Source organism: Trachurus trachurus (genome assembly GCF_905171665.1).
Source record: "Trachurus trachurus genome assembly, chromosome: 23".
Taxonomy (NCBI): domain Eukaryota; kingdom Metazoa; phylum Chordata; class Actinopteri; order Carangiformes; family Carangidae; genus Trachurus; species Trachurus trachurus.
In genome coordinates, this window is record NC_139912.1 from 505,184 (window position 1) to 525,058 (window position 19,875).

The 19,875-nt window shown below is 44.0% G+C and overlaps 2 protein-coding genes across 2 annotated transcripts in view; both read left to right on the forward strand.

Moving 5' to 3' along the window:
• Window positions 1-447: 447 nt before the first annotated feature.
• On the forward strand, window positions 448-6,754 carry LOC311006747 (ADP-ribosylation factor 4). The gene is made up of 6 exons (XM_083999677.1): window positions 448-694; window positions 1,965-2,045; window positions 2,154-2,263; window positions 3,158-3,229; window positions 3,446-3,571; window positions 6,369-6,754. The coding sequence occupies exons 1-6, from the start codon at window positions 628-630 to the stop codon at window positions 6,453-6,455; spliced, it is 543 nt and encodes a 180-aa protein (XP_083855803.1). The 5' UTR covers window positions 448-627; the 3' UTR covers window positions 6,456-6,754.
• A 1,932-nt stretch (window positions 6,755-8,686) lies between these two features.
• LOC311006642 (leukotriene A-4 hydrolase-like) overlaps window positions 8,687-19,875 on the forward strand; it is a 139,945-nt gene continuing 128,756 nt past the window's right edge. Inside the window, exons 1-16 of the mRNA XM_083999519.1 lie at window positions 8,687-8,931; window positions 11,235-11,365; window positions 12,309-12,429; window positions 13,373-13,441; window positions 13,804-13,908; window positions 14,006-14,058; window positions 14,140-14,212; window positions 15,193-15,333; window positions 15,920-15,943; window positions 16,054-16,124; window positions 16,237-16,348; window positions 17,934-18,078; window positions 18,420-18,523; window positions 18,887-18,957; window positions 19,628-19,682; window positions 19,768-19,863. Coding sequence (XP_083855645.1) covers window positions 8,761-8,931; window positions 11,235-11,365; window positions 12,309-12,429; window positions 13,373-13,441; window positions 13,804-13,908; window positions 14,006-14,058; window positions 14,140-14,212; window positions 15,193-15,333; window positions 15,920-15,943; window positions 16,054-16,124; window positions 16,237-16,348; window positions 17,934-18,078; window positions 18,420-18,523; window positions 18,887-18,957; window positions 19,628-19,682; window positions 19,768-19,863 — 1,542 coding nt within the window. The 5' untranslated portion in view covers window positions 8,687-8,760. The remainder of the gene's footprint in view (window positions 8,932-11,234; window positions 11,366-12,308; window positions 12,430-13,372; window positions 13,442-13,803; window positions 13,909-14,005; window positions 14,059-14,139; window positions 14,213-15,192; window positions 15,334-15,919; window positions 15,944-16,053; window positions 16,125-16,236; window positions 16,349-17,933; window positions 18,079-18,419; window positions 18,524-18,886; window positions 18,958-19,627; window positions 19,683-19,767; window positions 19,864-19,875) is intronic.

Sequence of the window (19,875 nt, forward strand, 5' to 3'; positions counted from 1 at the left end):
ACCGGGAATTTCTACCTACAGAAGACAGGAAAGAAACAATAAATAAAATACGTTTTATGATATATTATTAAATTATTACACGATGGCGTCATTACGGTAATGTTATGACGCATGTTTCAGTTGTCTGTGTTTGTTTTGATTTCATTAACCTACAGTTAACACTGACAGCAGAGTGATAACAACTTTATGTTGTTAATGTCTGATAAACGTGTGTTTTCATGACGTTTTTAATCAACTAAACTAATTGAATAAACCTGTTAGTTGACTAACTAACTTAACGGTGTGTGGATGTCCCTGCATACGGGTACTCTTGTTTTTATTTGGTAAAGTACAAAAGTCTTCGAGTGTCCGGGCTTCCTCGTGGACCGTGAACGCATCAACGGTAAAAAAACACTGTCAATAAAGTTTTTCACAGCAGTGACGTCATTTATTCCGCGTTGGCCTGGACGTGGCACCGAGGAGGAGCTGCGCCCACTCCGGTTCATCTCCGTCTGTTCCCGGTCTGTTCCCGGTCCGTTCCCCGGTTCCCACCGACCGACCGACCGGCGCCGCTCCCGGTTCGAATCCCAGCCCCTGACCCGGACCCACCGACCGACCGAACCGGAACCACCGGGACGAAGCAGCGACATGGGCCTGACGATCTCCTCTCTGTTCTCCCGGTTCTTCGGGAAGAAGCAGATGAGGATCCTGATGGGTGAGCTAACAGGCTAACAGGCTAGCAGGCTAACGCTCCATATCTATGCTGATGGGTGAGCTAACAGGCTAGCAGCTAACGGCTAACAGGCTAACGCTCCATATCTATGCTGATGGGTGAGCTAACAGGCTAGCAGCTAACGGCTAACAGGCTAACGCTCCATATCTATGCTGATGGGTGAGCTAACAGGCTAGCAGCTAACAGGCTAACAGGCTAACGCTCCATATCTATGCTGATGGGTGAGCTAACAGGCTAACAGCTAACAGACTAGCAGGCTAACGCTCCATATCTATGCTGATGGGTGAGCTAACAGGCTAGCAGCTAACAGGCTAACAGGCTAACGCTCCATATCTATGCTGATGGGTGAGCTAACAGGCTAACAGTATCCTGATGGGTGAGCTAACAGGCTAGCAGGCTAACGGCTAACAGGCTAACGCTCCATATGCTGATGGGTGAGCTAACAGGCTAGCAGGCTAACGCACCATATCTATGCTGATGGGTGAGCTAACAGGCTAACAGTATCCTGATGGGTGAGCTAACAGGCTAGCAGGCTAACGCTCCATATCTATGCTGATGGGAGAGCTAACAGGCTAGCAGGTTTTTTTTTTGTTTTGACTATTAAAGCAGAAGTAAGCGATATGTTTGTGTTAATATAAGTCTTAAATAGTTGTATCTTCCGACAGCAATCACTTCTATAGAGTGTTTGGTCTGAAACACGGGTCTGTCAGTCACTCTGCTCTGCTCTGAGCCCAGGAGAAAACTTTCCTTGTATCCTACAACCTTTATCCAATGAGGAGAGAGAACGGCATAAAGGGGCAGTCCTCTCTGTGTGTGCAGCCAAGGGATGCGCCTGAATGTGGTGACATAGGGACGAGGACCAATAGATCCATGACGAGGGCGGGGGCTGCTAACTCCATCGGCTGACAGGAAGTTAGACAAAACCACCGGATCGCTCACTGATAGCTTTAACTTTACAGAAACACTTGGCATAGTACAGTGCAAAGGTGAATAAACATAGGCTACAGACAGTTAGAGCTGTCAGAAACTAAAGCTAGCACAGTTAGCCACCTGGAGGCTAGCGCTGCGAGCTAACGGGGCGGTGCAACGTTAAAGGGACAGTGCTCCTGGTGAAACAAAGTTAGTCTGATAGTTAAAGCTAATGAACCTCCTGCTACGACTAGAGGAGAATATGACTAAATGTTGAACTGTCCCTTTAACTCTTTCTCCGTCTGACAGACAGTTTAACTTTGTGTGTGTGTTTGTGTTTCAGTGGGTCTGGACGCCGCCGGTAAAACGACCATCCTCTACAAACTGAAGCTCGGAGAGATCGTCACCACCATCCCAACTATCGGTAAATGATCAATAATCTATAATCTATAAATCTATAATCTATAACCTGCGATCAGACTGATGCTGACGGTGTGTGTGTGTGTGTGTGTGTGTGTGTGTGTTCGTTCAGGCTTCAACGTGGAGACAGTCGAGTACAAGAACATCTGCTTCACGGTCTGGGACGTCGGCGGTCAGGACAAGATCCGTCCTCTGTGGAGACACTACTTCCAGAACACACAGGTACACGCCTCAGTAGATAGAAGGTCTACCACAACCAGAACCACAACCAGAATCAGACAGGTAGAGGTCAGAGGTCATATAGTTTTATCATGACACAATTCAATCAGATTAGAAATAAAATGTTGATTCCCCTTCACTGACATAGAGATTTTTTCCATACTAAGTTCCAATGGCGACATTACTTCCTGTTTCCCTTAGACTCTCTGTAACTGTGTGTTCACACTAAAAGCTTCCAAAGCGTCAAAAACGCTCGAGGGTTATTACTTAGCTTCAGACAAGACAGCTCCCAAAATGGCAAACATTTTCAGCCGCTTTGGCCGCTCGTCACGTGACTGATGTCAAAGTTCGATCATGCTGGTCATTGGGGAGTTGAAGGACAAAAAAAAGGAAAAAAAGGAGCCGAAGGACGTCTCTATTCTGACAGGTTGCCGCTGAACCGCGTCATAGCTAATTACCCTAAAGTTAACCAGGGCTCAACTTCTCGTCTGTTGACGCTTTGGACGCTCAGTGTCGTCGGCTCTCATTGAAAATGAATTGACTTGCAGCGTTTTGACGCTTTGGAAGCTTTTGGTGTGAACACACAGTGAGAACTCGGTGCAGTTTCTGTCAATGACTTCTGTTGGTTTTCTGGATCAGGACAAAACTACATCTCACACACACACACACACACACTGCAGCCAATAGCAGCGTCCAGTGAAGTCAGGTGACCAGAGCGTCGCCCGCGGTGATGGAGGCCGACGACCAATCAGAGACAGAAGCAGAAATCTGGTGTTTACAGTCGACTGTAAACATTGATAAACATTGATCCGTGGGTCTCGTGTCTCTGGGCCTCAGAGGGTTAACGCTAACGGTGACCTCTGACCTCTGACCTTTGACCTTTGTTCTGTCTCTCAGGGTCTGATCTTCGTCGTCGACAGCAACGACAGAGAGAGAGTAGCAGAGTCTGCAGAGGAACTCTCCAAGATGGTGAGAAACACTTTTTGATCCTTTATCTATTGATCTGTTGAGTGATCGATACGGTCGTCATCAGTCATGTGACCTTCTCTCTGTAGTGACGTCATCAGTCATGTGACTACGTAGTGACATCATCAGTCATGTGACCCTCTCTCTGTAGTGACATCATCAGTCATGTGACCCTCTCTCTGTAGTGACATCATCATCATCATCTCTCTCTCTCCTCAGATCCAGGAGGACGAGCTGAAAGAAGCCGTTCTCTTGGTCTTCGCCAACAAACAGGATCTCCCCAACGCCATGGGAGTCAGCGAGCTCACCGACAAACTGGGTCTGCACAGCCTGCGCAGCCGAACCGTAAGGATCAATAATCTATACCTGATCAATAATCTATACCTTATCAACACAGTGAACCGTAAGGATCAATAATCTATACCCGATCAATAATCTATACCTTATCAACACAGTGAACCGTGAGGATCAATAATCTATACCTGATCAATAATCTATACCTGATCAACACAGTGAACCGTGAGGATCAATAATCTATACCTGATCAACACAGTGAACCGTGAGGATCAATAATCTATACCTGATCAATAATCTATACCTTATCAATACTGTGAACCGTAAGGATCAATAATCAATACCTGATCAATACAGTGAACCGTGAGGATCAATAATCTAAACCTGGTCAATACCTGATCATACAGTGATGAACACTCTGGAGTATTGATTATAACCATATTATTGATAAACCCTCTAGTTGAGTATTGATTAGTATTGATTATAAACATGTTATTGATAACCCCTCTTGAGTATTGATTAGTATTGATTATAAACGTGTTATTGATAAACCCTCTAGTTGAGTATTGATTAGTATTGATTATTACCATATTATTGATGAACCCTCTTGAGTATTGATTAGTATTGATTATAAACGTGTTATTGATAAACCCTCTAGTTGAGTATTGATTAGTATTGATTATTACCATATTATTGATGAACCCTCTTGAGTATTGATTAGTATTGATTATAAACGTGTTATTGATAAACCCTCTAGTTGAGTATTGATTAGTATTGATTATTACCATATTATTGATAAACCCTCTTGTATTAATTATTATTGATTATAACCATATTGTTGATAACCCCTCTTGAGTATTGATTAGTATTGATTATAAACGTGTTATTGATAAACCCTCTAGTTGAGTATTGATTAGTATTGATTATAAACGTGTTATTGATAAACCCTCTAGTTGAGTATTGATTAGTATTGATTATAACCATATTATTGATAAACCCTCTTGTTGAGTATTGATTAGTATTGATTATAACCATATTATTGATAAACCCTCTTGTTGAGTATTGATTAGTATTAATTATAACCATATTATTGATAACCCCTCTTGTTGAGTATTGATTAGTATTGATTATAACCATATTATTGATAACCCCTCTTGTTGAGTATTGATTAATATTGATTATAAACATGTTATTGATAACCCCTCTTGTATTAATTATTATTGATTATAACATATTGTTGATAACCCCTCTTGAGTATTGATTAGTATTGATTATAAACGTGTTATTGATAAACCCTCTAGTTGAGTATTGATTAGTATTGATTATAAACGTGTTATTGATAAACCCTCTAGTTGAGTATTGATTAGTATTGATTATAACCATATTATTGATAAACCCTCTTGTTGAGTATTGATTAGTATTGATTATAACCATATTATTGATAAACCCTCTTGTTGAGTATTGATTAGCATTGATTATAACCATATTATTGATAAACCCTCTAGTTGAGTATTGATTAGTATTGATTATAACCATATTATTGATAAACCCTCTTGTTGAGTATTGATTAGTATTGATTATAACCATATTATTGATAACCCCTCTTGAGTATTGATTATTATTGATTATAACCATGTTATTGATAAACTCTGAGTATTGATTATAACCATATTATTGATGAACACTCTTGAGTATTGATTAATATTGATTATAACCATGTTATTGATAAACTCTGAGTATTGATTATAACCATATTATTGATGAACACTCTTGAGTAGGGATGTGAATCTTTGGGTGGCTCACGATTCGATTCGATTCCGATTTTTAGGGTCACGATTCGATTCAAAATCGATTTTCGATTCAACCGATTCTTGATTTTATTTTTGCGATTTTTAGTTTGCTTTATTAACACCAGACCATGTGAAAAAGTTGAATGATGATGATGTCTACAGACTATTATATCAGAAGCCATATTTCCCCCCCCAAAATGCACATCACATGTTTCAGATTTATTCAGCAGCAATATATTTGAACCATTTTAAATGAAGCTGATTTTATAGGCTACTCTCTTTCCAAAAGCCTGGACTGAAGGGATGTGAGTATTTGGGTGTCTGTCGATTCAAAATCAGTTCTCATGCACATGCACATACATGTATCACCTGTAACAAAGGCGCTGCTAAAAAAAAAAAAAAAAAAGACGGCACTCCGCTCTAACGCCAGCTCACCTGCAGCCTGTCTGACTCTGCAGCGCCACAGAGGAGCTGCTGCTGCTGGTCCTCTCTCTTCAGCCTGGTGTTTGGCTGCACTTTGTATGAGTTTTAAAAAGTGAAGATCTAACGTCACCTGAGCACCGATCGGTTGATCCAGAGCGCAGTGGATGTGGCTGCTCAGCTGGAGCGCGCGCGTGTTTAACGGCAAAAAAGAAAAAAGAAAAACAGCGATCGTCCTCTCTCCTCAATAGAGGGTCGGGTTGCTGATGTACACAAGCCTAGTCACAGACATTCAATAGAGCATTTAAATCAGATCAGTTAACGTTTGTAGGCGGTTAACGAGCGTCTTTTAGCGCCATGGCGATGGCGTGCTGCAGCGCTGTGTACGGCACAATGAGGGCACGTATTGAAATGGAGGAAAATTAATAAAAAATCGATTTTTGAAGATTATGAATCGATTCAGAATCTTAGAGAATAAGAATCTCGATTCTTACATGAATCGATTTTTTCCCCCACCCCTACTCTTGAGTATTGATTAGTATTGATTACAACCATATTATTGGTAAACCCTCTAGTTGAGTATTGATTATTACTATATTACATTATTGATTATTGATTATTGCCTGTCCCCCCCCTAGTGGCACGTCCAGGCCACCTGCGCCACCCAGGGCACCGGCCTCTACGAGGGTCTCGACTGGTTGTCCAACGAGCTGTCGAAGCGCTAGAGCGGTCGCCAGGCAACAGGAAGCAGCAGACTGATGTCATCGATGATGTCACCGTGTACAAACTGATGAAGAGGAGGAGGAGGAGGAGGAGGAGGAGGAGGAGGAGGAGTTTCACAGGACTGTTCTTGTTTTTTTTAACTTATAAATGTGTCCGTCTGTAGGAGGAGGAAGCGACGTCATGGACTCTGAGCTCACCTTGATTTCCCATCATGCTCTTCTTCTCCGTTGTTCTTCTGCAGGTGTTCGTTCCATCTGTTTTTTCTTTTTAATCCGCATGTTTTAACTGAATCATGTGACAGGAAGTGGATCGGGGGGGGGGCGGGGCTGGTTTTAGGGGGCGGGGCTTGTGACAGACGACTGTTACCGACTGATTGGACAGGTGTTGGTCGACTGATTTGTGGGCGGGGCTTCGGCTCATCACAGGTAACAGTCTGACCTGTGTGTTTTTTAGAGGGCGGGGTTAAAGGAAGGTGGCAGTTACCTGTGGGGCAGGGGTCAGGGGGGGTGGGGGGTATCCACAGGTAAACAGTCACCTGGCGTGTGACTGACGATGACTCATTCCACGGAGCGACCCTGAAGGCCTCGTCATTCCTCATCAATGTGAAGAAGAAACAGAGACGACAATGATGCAATAAAAGGTTTTTTTCTTCTCACCTGTTTTTTTTGTTGTTTTTAGTTTGATAATTAAAATAATAAATATTCACGAGGCTCCAAAACTCTGTTTGTGCTCCAGAGGAAGTTTCCTTTTATTACTAACTGGTCCTTTAAACGCATCGTCAGTTCATGTTCATCAGACGTTTTAATGTAAAAAATTTAACAGAGTCGAGTTTTCATGTCACGTTTCATTCTGTGTTGAGAGAATTATTGATCTTAAATAATATTCAGTCATAACATAATAAAGAGTTAATTTTTATTTTGTGATAAAACGTCGTCAGTTTGAACAAGATATTTTTATCAACTGATCCTGATCAGATACATTGATCATTAATTATTATTTTCATGGGAGTTGAAGTTGGAAGAAATATTTTTTTTTCTTTTTCCAAACTACGTCTGAGCGTTATAACAATGTGACAACATTTTTTATTTATTTTTTATATTAGACAAATCCAGGTCACAACAATCTAAGAGTTATAAAAAAAAAAATGTATTTAGGAAACAGCAGCAAATAAGAAAAATGATCGTCCAACTCCCGTTAAAGTGAGTGTGAAGAATAAACTGATAACTTTAATTTAATCAAAATAACAGGACAACAAACACACAGTTAACTTTGATTTGAAATGAGAAGCTGTTCATTAATTTGATCGTCTGCTTCCCGTCATGATCGATTAATGTGCTCCTTCCTTCCTTCTTTATCTATTTTTTTCTTTCTAATTATTTTGTATTTATTTATTTTAAATCTGTTTTTATTTATTTATCATTCTTCCTCTTTTTTGAATCCTTTTTTTAATTATTATTTTTTTCTTTCTCTTTTTTTTGAATCTTTATTTCTTATTCTTTCTTGTTTTTTTTTGTTTAGTTAAGTTTAGTTTAGTTGTACTAACCAACCGGCGCTAGAGGACAGAAGAGCTCCTCTTACTGTTCCAGAAATAAATCACAACTTTATTTCCTCGTTCTTCAACTGAACCATAACGTGACTTCAAAATAAAAGCCCGCATTGTGCACATAGACTGTGGTTGTGCATAGATATATACTGACTAGATGCTGCGTTCCCAGGCAGCTCTACTGAGTGGAATACGTCAATGTGGCGGCCATCTTGGTGAGGGGGAAGCCCTGTCTACTTCCTGCACTAGAGGTCTATCAACCATTAACATCACCACAACTCACCGAATATTCAACCGATTTTCAAGCCGTTTGGTTTATTATAAATGTCAGACATATATGTATGATAGGCTACAACAACAACAAAAAAATTGAAATTTTTATTTTTTATTTTTTTATTTATTTTATGTATTAAACATACACTTAGATACTCAGACACACACCCACATGCATAAATACACTGAAACATGTTCTACAGGGTCTGACTGGTCTGACTGCTGGTCAGACGTTTATGTCTATGGTCAGAAACCCCTCACCAAGATGGCCGCCGTGTTGACGTACGCTGAGAAGCAGAACGCGGCATCTAGTCAGTATATGTATCTATGGTGGTTGTGCAGCAGCGGCCTCAGCCTGTCTTATTGTGAAAGGGCCGGCAGCGGAAGCAGCGTCTTATTGTGAAAGGGCCGGCAGCGGAAGCAGCCTGCTGGGTGTAAAGCGGCTGCGGACGGAGCTCTGGTTCAGTCTTTGGTCTCGTCGCCATCCCATCATGTCTTCATCCTCAGACCCGGAGCCCGCAGACCCCTGCTCCTTCTCCCGCGTCACCAGCTGCGTCACCAGGCACCTCAACCTGCAGCTGCACGTGGACTTCGACCGCCGCGTCATCAAAGGCAAAGCCGCGCTGACGGTGGAGGCGCTCGAGGACCGGTTCACTACTCTGGTAACGTTACTTTAACGGTCCGTTACTCCGGGATCTGCGTTACTTAGTTAGTTAGTCCTCAGGCTAACGGGGCTGGGCTTTCCCACCGTGGTTCTGGTCCCTGAAGGGCTCAGTCAGTAGAGAGGAGCTGGGTTTTCCCACCCTAGTTCTGGTCCCTGAAGGGCTCAGTCAGTAGAGAGAAGCTGGGTTTTCCCACCGTGGTTCTGGTCCCTGAAGGGCTCAGTCAGTAGAGAGAAGCTGGGTTTTCCCACCGCGGTTCTGGTCCCTGAAGGGCTCACCGGTTAAAGTAACTCGTGTTGTGTTCAATGACCCGCTGCTTCAGACTCTGTTGCTCACCCTGAGGTTTCTCCTGGTTTTCCCTGTTTAAAGGGTTTTCCATGGAGTTTCTCCTCAGTGGATGTGAGGGTCTAAGGACAGAGGATGTTGTTATGATGGGATGTAAAGCCCTTTGAGACAAACTGGTGGTAACCACGGGCTATACTAATAAAACTGTCTTGTCTTGCTTCAGTAGGAAACTAAACTTTGGGTTAAAAACAAGTGAAGACGTCTCAGACTTTGACTTGAGGTGTGTTCACTGACATCGGGACAAAGGTCAAAGGTCAGTTATCAGGTGCAACAACAACAACAGCAGCACTTTCACTTTGAGCTGATACATCTGATATCATGATCACCTGTTCAGGTGTCAGTCGAGTTCATTTTCATTTATCGTGCGATTATGTCTCTACTTGTCCATTTCAATTTCAGTTTAAAAAGCTTTATTGACAAGACGGTGCTTATATTGCCAAAGCATAGAACAATAAAATATAAACAACTTAACAACTGTGACATTTAGAGAGACACCGAGCCACTAGAGACTAGACTGGACCAAAGAGACACGTTGGCACGAGACAGAACAACATCCAGAAGCAGCAGCTCATTTACATCCCATCATATTAACAGAGTTACAGAGTTGTGGAGCGGTGTCTCCATGGTAACCCTCAGTCAGCTGCCAGTCTGCAGCACTTTGCTTTCTCACCTAAAACATATTTTAATTTGTCTCAAATTCTTCACAGTGGTTTTTAAATCTGGGGAAGAACTCTGTCTGGTTTGTTCATGTTTGTCACAGTGGAGTAGAAAGTCTCTACGTGTCCCTGTGAGCAGAGCAGCAGAGTTGCTGCACTGCATGTCCATATGACGGTTGCAAATGGATACCACTTTTCTTCGTAACAAAAAGACACACCAAAAAACATCCAGATACCTCCATGCTGCTCGTATGTAATGTCCGTCTTGTATTGAAGCCCCGACATGAGAAATTGTTCAGAAAAAAATTAAATAAGTCTATATTTTAAGCTTGTTTGTAGCGGAAGCTCCCAAGAGGGACATTACATACGAGCAGCATGGAGGTATTTGGATGTTTTTTGGTGTGTCTTTTATACGAAGACAGTTGGTATCCATTGACAACCGTCATATGGACATGCACTGCTACGCCGAGACCCCCTGTAACTCAGAGAAGCCACGGAGGACTCTGAAACTTCTCCCAGCCCTTAGTCCACATGAGGGGGAGGAGATCATGAGGGAAATTTCAATTTTGGGTGAACTATGTTTGTCTTTCCAGTAGTGGTGTATTTGTCTTTCTGTCTGCTCATGGTCTGGTTGGACCGGATGGTTTGGTGGTTTGGGGTCTGTGCTGAGGGTCTGGTGTTGAGCTCAGAGAGCTGAGAGGGACTGAGGGGACTTTTCTCCAGGTTTATCTCCTGGGACTTTAGAGCTTTGTAGTGGAGCTCTGGGGGTCTGGAGGTCTCTGGTCTCTGGTCTCTGGTTTCTAGGTGCTTGTAGGTTCAGTTGTAGTTTGTAGGAGAAACTGACCCAGTTGTGTCTCTGCAGCTGGAAGATGTTTCTACAAAACTCTACATGGAATTTCTGGACTGGGTGATCGTCCTGTCTCAGTCTCTACCTGTCTGTCTGTCTGTCTCTACCTGTCTCAGGTGTCTGTGTCTCAGATGGACGTTGAGTCTAATAATAGTTAATAATTACAGTTAAACATGAGTCAGTAATTATCTCCTATCAGGTCCCAGGAGCTGATGCAGCAGCTCTTCCTCCCCCCATCTCATTAATAACCTTTTATCTTTGTCCTCTTGTCCTTTTAATTCAATTCAAGTAGCTTTATTGCCATGAACAGAGATGTGTTTTCGTCAAAGCATTTTACACAATACTACACATATGCACCACAACATTGCAGTTCATCTCCAGAACAGCACAAAATACACAACAAACGTTTATCTTTTATCTTTTATCTTTTATCTTTATCTCTGTCCTCTGCTCAGACTCTGGACACGCGGGACCTGAAGGTCGTCTCGGTCTCGGCCAATGGGCAGCCGGCGCTGTTCAGCCTGGGCCCTAAACACGGCTTCAAGGGAACGCCGCTGGACGTCACGCTGCCCTTCGACCTCTCAAGGTGACCTCGCCATGTCCTCACCATGTCCTCACCATGTCCTCACTGTCCCTCATCTGTCCTGCATATCCTCACCGTCTTCCTCTTCTGTGGTTATAACAAAGATATTCAATAAACTGAAAGACCCTCCATGTAGTCTACTTGCCAGCCCATAGGGCCCCATTGTGAACCCAGAAATGTTGAGTACCTGGGCGGTGCGTGGCGCAGTGGGTAGAGCGGCCGTCCCATGTAGAGGCTACAGTCCTCGCCGCAGGCGTCCCCGGTTCGAATCCCGTGTCGGGCAGACCTTTCCTGCGTGTCATTCCCCCTCTCTGCCTCCCCATTTCCTGTCTGTCTCTACTGTCATCACTATCAAATAAAAAGCAAAAAGCCGAAAAAATATACTTAAAAAAAAAAAAAGAAATGTTGAGTACCCCAAAGTTTTATGTTAGAAATAGATAGTATGGGTCCCCAGTATTCAGAAACTGTCGGATGCTAACTTATATATATTGGGCAATTAGCATAACTGACATAATTAGCATAAATTAGCATAATTCCCTATATGGGCAATATTTCAACAAAATTGACTTGGCTGATCTGGGCAATATTGGAGTGGTTTTAGGGGTTATTGATGATGCTGAATCCATTTCTGACATTTTCAAAATTCTAAATGGCTGTCTAAACCGATGACCAGATTTTAACCGCCAGTGGGCCGATTTGGATGGATTTCAAAATCTGGTCATGTGTTTTACAGATTTTCATTGAAAAAAAAAAGAAATCCATGCATTTACTGTGACTACCGAAACCATGGAAACGTAAACATAAAATTCCAGCGGAAGAGAAAAACAGGCAAAACAGGCTACGTTGTTGACGTTGTTGACGTTGGGAAAAGGTGGATTAATAAACCGTCTTTGGTTCTAACATGTCATAACTGTTGTTGTTGTTGTTGTTGTTGTGGACCAATCAGAGGGCAGCATGTGATCGTGGAGGTGACCTATGAGACGTCACCGTCGGCAACGGCTCTGCAGTGGTTGTCCCCGGAGCAGACGGCCGGGAAGCAGCAGCCCTACCTGTTCAGCCAGTGTCAGGTGAGTTCCTCTTCCTCTTCTTCCTCTTCTTCCTCTTCCTCTTCTTCTTCTTTTCTTCTGTTACCGCTGACGACCACCACAACTTCCTGTTTCCTGTTAGACTTTAGACTTTATTTATTTGCACATACGGAAGATACGTAAAAAAATAAATGTGCAGGTGAGGTGTGAAACCTGAAAGGCTTCTAACACGACCTCACCTTGATTCAAGGGCGCAGTCTTAGTTATAATGTTACAGAAAACCTGCATGTTTTTTCTCCTCATGTTCCTACACTAAAGAACCTGTTCTTCCTATCACCAAACGAGGCTGCTCTCCCTCTGTCAGCTGGTTTTGCATAAGAAACGTCCAGATCTGGATGTTCCTTATGCTTTCCATTCATATTGCTGTTATTTCAAGCTATATATATATATATATAATGTGTGGCCTCTCTCTGTCAAAAATGCCAGGGCCTATTTTCTGTCCCAGTCCGCCACTGCCTTGATCTAATGAATAATTGAAGCACAGTAAAGAAATAATAATCACATACCTTGCGCAAAGTAGAGAAATAACAAAATAAAAGATAAAGATAAGGGAAGATGTTGGTAGTAGAAATAATAGTAGTAGTACTGATAACGACACTAAATAAATAAAGGAGAAGAGCGAAAGCGAGACAAAAGAAGAGAACTGGTACAGATGAATTCAGTTCAAGTAAAAACTAAAAAGGGAAAAGAGAAAAAAAAAAAAACATGGGGCGCGAGGAAAGCACTGACGCTCTGATTAACTGACTTACCTGAAGTCATCACACACACAAACGCCCGTGACGTGTGTCTGAGACGAGTTCAAGTTTCCAACAACAACGACAACACTTCCTGTTGTAGCTCTACGTGGTCTGAGGTTTGTGGTTAACGAGGTTTAACGAGGTCATTGAACGCACCACGCTGCTGTGCCCTGTGTTGTGTCTGACAGGCTCATCACTGCAGGAGCATGGTTCCCTGTCAGGACAGTCCCTCCGCCAAGCTCACCTACTACGCTCAGGTCAGTGTGTGTGTGTGTGTGTGTGTGTGTGTGTCCTTGTCTCTGAGGTGTGTGTGTGTGTCTGTAATTTTGTAATTTATTTATTTAGAAGTCAGGACAATGCACATTAATAAAACATGTACCGTAGTACGTGCAAATGTGCCAGATTGTAGCCCGAGGGCTAATTTCCATCTGGAGTCCTCTAGGCAGGTGGTGTTACAATACAGTACAAAAGGTTAGAATACATTTTAAGTAGAAAATAGCATAAACACATACAATATTACAACACATTACTTAGTACTAATATGTGTTAAAACAGGTCAGTACATTAGAAGCATGCAGTTAGAACATTAAAGGTGTGTGTGTGTGTGTGTGTCCTCCAGGTGTCTGTCCCTAAGGACCTGGTAGCGGTGATGAGCGCCGTGCGGGACGGACAGGAAGTCGACCCTCAGGACGCCGGTCGTGTTGTGTTCAGGTTCAGGCAGCCGGTGAGTGTTGTGGTTTACGAGCCGACAGTGAAGGCAGCACCGCTCCCATTGGTTACCTAGAGATAGAGATATTTACACCTCTGACCTCTGACCTCAGGTTGCCATGCCGACCTACCTCATCGCCATCGTGGTCGGCGCCCTGGAGAGCAGGTAGGCTACGTTCACCGCCATGTCGCCATGTCGCCATGTCACCACGGTAACGGACCTTAATGTGCTCTGATTGGTCGACAGGGAGATCGGCCCGAGGTCCAGAGTCTGGTCGGAGAAAGAGTTCGTGGACAAGGCGGCGTTCGAGTTCTCTGAGGTGACACGCTGCTTCATCAACTCTGTTATTTATGTTTTATTTTAATGTTTTTATTTCACCAGGTTGGTCTGTTGAGAGACAATGAGCTGTTCTACACAACACAGATCAAATATAGGACTGAGGCTCTGCATTTACATTCGATTTACAGCATTTAAAACTTTACAAATGAGACAAACTTCCATGAAGATCTGAAAACTGTCGAGGTCAAAAGTACGAAACTTTTTAAAACATTACAATAATGAAAGTGAAGAGGTTTCCTGCCTTGAAGAGAGACCTGATGGTTTTAATTAGGGCTGTCCCGATTATCACAACACTGCATATCTCCAAAACCAAGCAGGTTTCCAGGATGCCAAGTAGCCTACTCATTTATTGATTGATTGATTGATTGATTGATTCTTTTAATGACCACACAGCCAGGCTGGTGGAATTTGCTTCCAGTACAGCTCATTGGTACAGGTTCCAAACATATAACATGTATAGACAAACACACAATTACAACTTATAGTGCCATGCTTGTTCCTCAGTGTACAGAGTTCAAGATATTTATTGCAGTAGGGATGAAACTGTTTCTGAAGCGGGTTGTTTTGGAGGCCACTGTCCTGTAGCGCCTCCCAGAGGGGAGCAGCTGGAAGGCAGAGTGTATTAACATTAATTAACAATTGCTGATGAGAACCGGTGTCAAAAAGGAAAAAGAAAAAAAAAAGATCACAGACTTCATGATCGATTACCATGGCAACGAACGAAGCCTCGAAGCTTTGAATTTTTTGGATCAGCCCTAGTTTTAATCAACTTCCTGTTGTGTGTCTGAGTTGTGAAGCAACAACTGATGTGTTAATACATCATCATGGTATTTAACCTGCAGCCTCTGGTCTGATAGAAACCTGACAAGTTGAATTTAATGATATTTGTGTTTTTATTAAATGATAAATGTGTGAGGTGATGAATGAATAATAATACTACTAGTGTATTTCCTGTGTCAGACGGAGGCCATGCTGGCAGCAGCAGAGGACCTGGCTGGACCGTACGTCTGGGGTCAGTACGACATCCTGGTTCTTCCTCCGTCGTTTCCCTACGGAGGCATGGAGAACCCCTGTCTGACCTTCGCCACGCCAACACTGCTGGTAACACACACACATTAACACACACACACACACACACACACACACACACACACAGAGACACACACACACACACAGACACACACACACACACACTAAAACACACACAGAGACACAAAAATTAAAAACAAAGAAAATACAAAAATCAAGTGAGCGATATGCCTCACCTAACAACCTAACAACCTAACAACCTAACAACCTAACAACCTAACAACCTAACAACCTAACAACCTAACAACCTAACACAACAACATCAGAGTGAGTTTCCACTTAGTTACTGAGCTTTATCCGTTTATATGTTAGTAAGTCATCACATCTAAACCATATTACATCCATATCTACAGATTATATATCTATACATTATCTCACTATCAACTTACACTTCATATCATATTGCAGATACATTCATTCTGCAGTTTACACATGATAATAACCCGATATATTATCTATATATCTATAGAAATATACAACATATACATATAAATACACCATGTTTTCCTATTTTGCTAAATAGTTTTTTATTAGTATTTTGAACTGCTTCATGTTAGTGGTGAGTCTGACCTCTGACCTGTGTTTCCTCTCTCTTCAGGCTGGAGATCGATCTCTGTCCAACGTGAGTAAAACCTGCTGCTGTGTGTGTGTGTGTGTGTGTGTGTGTGTGTGTGTGTGTGTGTGTGTGTGTGTGTGTGTCTGTTCTTGATGACATCATCACATGTTTCCTAGGTGATCGCCCATGAGATCTCCCACAGCTGGACCGGAAACCTGGTGACCAACAAGACCTGGGAGCACTTCTGGTACACAACTACACACACACACACACCTACACAACTACACACACACAGAGACACACACCTACACACACTGTGGTTTCCGTGGTGCTGATGCTGCTGGTTGTCGTGGCGACAGGTTGAACGAGGGCCACACCGTCTACCTGGAGAGGATGATCGGCCGCTCCATGGAGGGAGAAGCTTTCCGCCAGTTCAAGGCCGCCGGCGGCTGGAAGGAGCTGCAGGACTCGGTCAGCAGGCTAACACTACCCATACACTTCCAGTGTTTAAGCTAAGCTAATTAGCTACTTTAGGTGGAGGCAGGCTAACACTACCCATACACTTCCAGTGTTTGAGCTAAGCTAGTTAGAGGCTAACACTACCCATACACTTCCAGTGTTTGAGCTAAGCTAATTAGCTACTTTAGGTGGAGGCAGGCTAACACTACCCATACACTTCCAGTGTTTGAGCTAAGCTAGTTAGAGGCTAACACTACCCATACACTTCCAGTGTTTGAGCTAAGCTAATTAGCTACTTTAGGTGGAGGCAGGCTAACACTACCCATACACTTCCAGTGTTTGAGCTAAGCTAATTAGCTACTTTAGGTGGAGGCAGGCTAACACTACCCATACACTTCCAGTGTTTGAGCTAAGCTAGTTAGAGGCTAACACTACCCATACACTTCCAGTGTTTGAGCTAAGCTAATTAGCTACTTTAGGTGGAGGCAGGCTAACACTACCCATACACTTCCAGTGTTTGAGCTAAGCTAGTTAGAGGCTAACACTACCCATACACTTCCAGTGTTTGAGCTAAGCTAATTAGCTACTTTAGGTGGAGGCAGGCTAACACTACCCATACACTTCCAGTGTTTGAGCTAAGCTAATTAGCTACTTTAGGTGGAGGCAGGCTAACACTACCCATACACTTCCAGTGTTTGAGCTAAGCTAATTACAGGCTAACACTACCCATACACTTCTAGTGTTTGAGCTAAGCTAATTAGCTACTTTAGGTGGAGGCAGGCTAACACTACCCATACACTTCCAGTGTTTGAGCTAAGCTAATTACAGGCTAACACTACCCATACACTTCTAGTGTTTGAGCTAAGCTAATTAGCTACTTTAGGTGGAGGCAGGCTAACACTACCCATACACTTCCAGTGTTTGAGCTAAGCTAATTACAGGCTAACACTACCCATACACTTCTAGTGTTTGAGCTAAGCTAATTAGCTACTTTAGGTGGAGGCAGGCTAACACTACCCATACACTTCCAGTGTTTGAGCTAAGCTAATTACAGGCTAACACTACCCATACACTTCTAGTGTTTGAGCTAAGCTAATTAGCTACTTTAGGTGGAGGCAGGCTAACACTACCCATACACTTCCAGTGTTTGAGCTAAGCTAATTACAGGCTAACACTACCCATACACTTCTAGTGTTTGAGCTAAGCTAATTAGCTACTTTAGGTGGAGGCAGGCTAACACTACCCATACACTTCTAGTGTTTGAGCTAAGCTAGTTAGCTACTTTAGGTGGAGGCAGGCTAACACTACCCATACACTTCTAGTGTTTGAGCTAAGCTAATTAGCTACTTTAGGTGGAGGCAGGCTAACACTACCCATACACTTCTAGTGTTTGAGCTAAGCTAGTTAGCTACTTTAGGTGGAGGCAGGCTAACACTACCCATACACTTCTAGTGTTTGAGCTAAGCTAATTAGCTACTTTAGGTGGAGGCAGGCTAACACTACCCATACACTTCCAGTGTTTGAGCTAAGCTAATTAGCGACTTTAGGTGGAGTCTCACCTGTCTGTCTCTACCTGTCTCACCTGTGGTGTCCTCAGGTGAACACCTTCGGGGCCAACAACCCTCTGACCAACCTGGTCCCCAGTCTGCAGGACGTGGACCCCGACGACGCCTTCTCCTCCGTCCCCTACGAGAAGGGATTCGCTCTGCTGTACCACCTGGAGGAGCTGATGGGAGGCCCAGGTGATAGCTGATTACACCTGTTACCACCGGTTACCACCGGTTACCACCTGTCCTCACCTGTTCTCACCTGTTGTCTGTGCACAAAACAGCATCAAACCTGAATGAATTAGAATTTCAATGCATCGATTCAGAATCGTCCAAATAATCTTGATGCATCTTTGAAGCGATTATTTTCAGCACCTCTACTGTCCTCACCTGTTTAAAGTGTTGTCTCACCTGTTGTCTCACCTGTCCTCTCACCTGTCCTCTCACCTGTCGTCTCACCTGTCGTCTCACCTGTCCTCTCACCTGTTGTCTCACCTGTTAACTCACCTGTCCTCTCACCTGTCCGTGTCCCTCAGAGGTCTTCATGGGCTTCGTGAAGTCCTACATCCAGATGTTCGCCTACAGCAGCGTGACGTCTGAGCAGTGGAAGCGCTACCTGTTCACCTACTTCAAGGACAAGGTGAGACTCACTCTGGGGGGGCGGGGCTACAGCGGGGGGGCGGGGCTACAGGTGGTCTTCAGGGGGGCGGGGCTACAGCTGGTCTGCAGGGGGGGGGGGGGGGGGGCTACAGCTGGTCTGCAGGGGGGCGGGGCTACAGCTGGTCTGCAGGGGGCGGGGCTACAGCTGGTCTGCAGGGGGGCGGGGCTACAGGGGGGCAGGGCTACAGCTGGTCTGCAGGGGGGCGGGGCTACAGCTGGTCTGGATGTGGGCGGGGCTACAGCTGGTCTGCAGGGGGGCGGGGCTACAGCTGGTCTGGATGTGGGCGGGGCTACAGCTGGTCTCAGGTGGTCTCAGGTGGACTAACATGTGTTGTGTTCTCAGGTGGACGTCCTGGACAAGGTGGACTGGAACGCCTGGATGTTCACACCTGGGATGCCGCCGGTCAAACCTCAGTGAGTTTCTGTGTCAGATGCCCAGTTCTAGTTTCCATCCCTCCTCCTCCCCCTAGCCCTTAACCCTTGAAACGGAGCTACGATTCATAGAGGTTAAAGGTCAACCCCTACGAATTGGGACGCCCCTTCAACAGTCACATACGTCATCAGTCGTCTCTGCTGCTTTCACATAAGCAGACGTGACCAGCTTTTGCCACAAATCCTGTATTCAAAACCACGTTAACTGAATGTAAATGTGGTGGTTTGAGTCCGTAGGCTCCAGAGCCCCGAGGCAGCGCTGCTCTTCTGTCCAATACACACAGGAAGCTTCACTTTACATTCAGACTAACTAATGCTACTGATACAGGTGTTAGATTTCATCACTGAGACCAACATTTATCTCCTAGAAATAATTTAACCAGCCGGTGGTAAACCTCTAAAAACCTGCGAGTAAGTTAATTAGCGATGGTTTTCTCCCCCGGGATGAGGACGGAGGTTGGCCGGCCGAGCAGCTCTGCAGACCGGCTGCTGCCTCTGTGATGTCCCGGTCGCTGCAGCTTCACTTCTCTGAAAAACATCGGAGCAAACTTCTAAACAGCCGTCGTTTGGATCAACTGGCCGTAGATTTGGATCTAAACAGTTAAAACTTAATAAAGTTACATAATTACAGCTCTACTATCGTCTCTTCCAGGTACGACACCACGCTGGCCGACGCCTGCATCGCTCTGAGCCAGAGGTGGATTAAGGTGAGACCAGGACCAGGACCTAGATCTGGACCCACTGTCCTCTTCTTGTCTTAATGTCTTAATGTTTGACTCCTCTGTCCCTCAGGCCAAAGACCAGGACCTGAGCAGCTTCAGAGACGCCGACGTGAAGACTCTGTCCTCACACCAGCTCATCGAGTTCCTCTCGCTGCTGCTGCACGAGGTAGACCAGTAT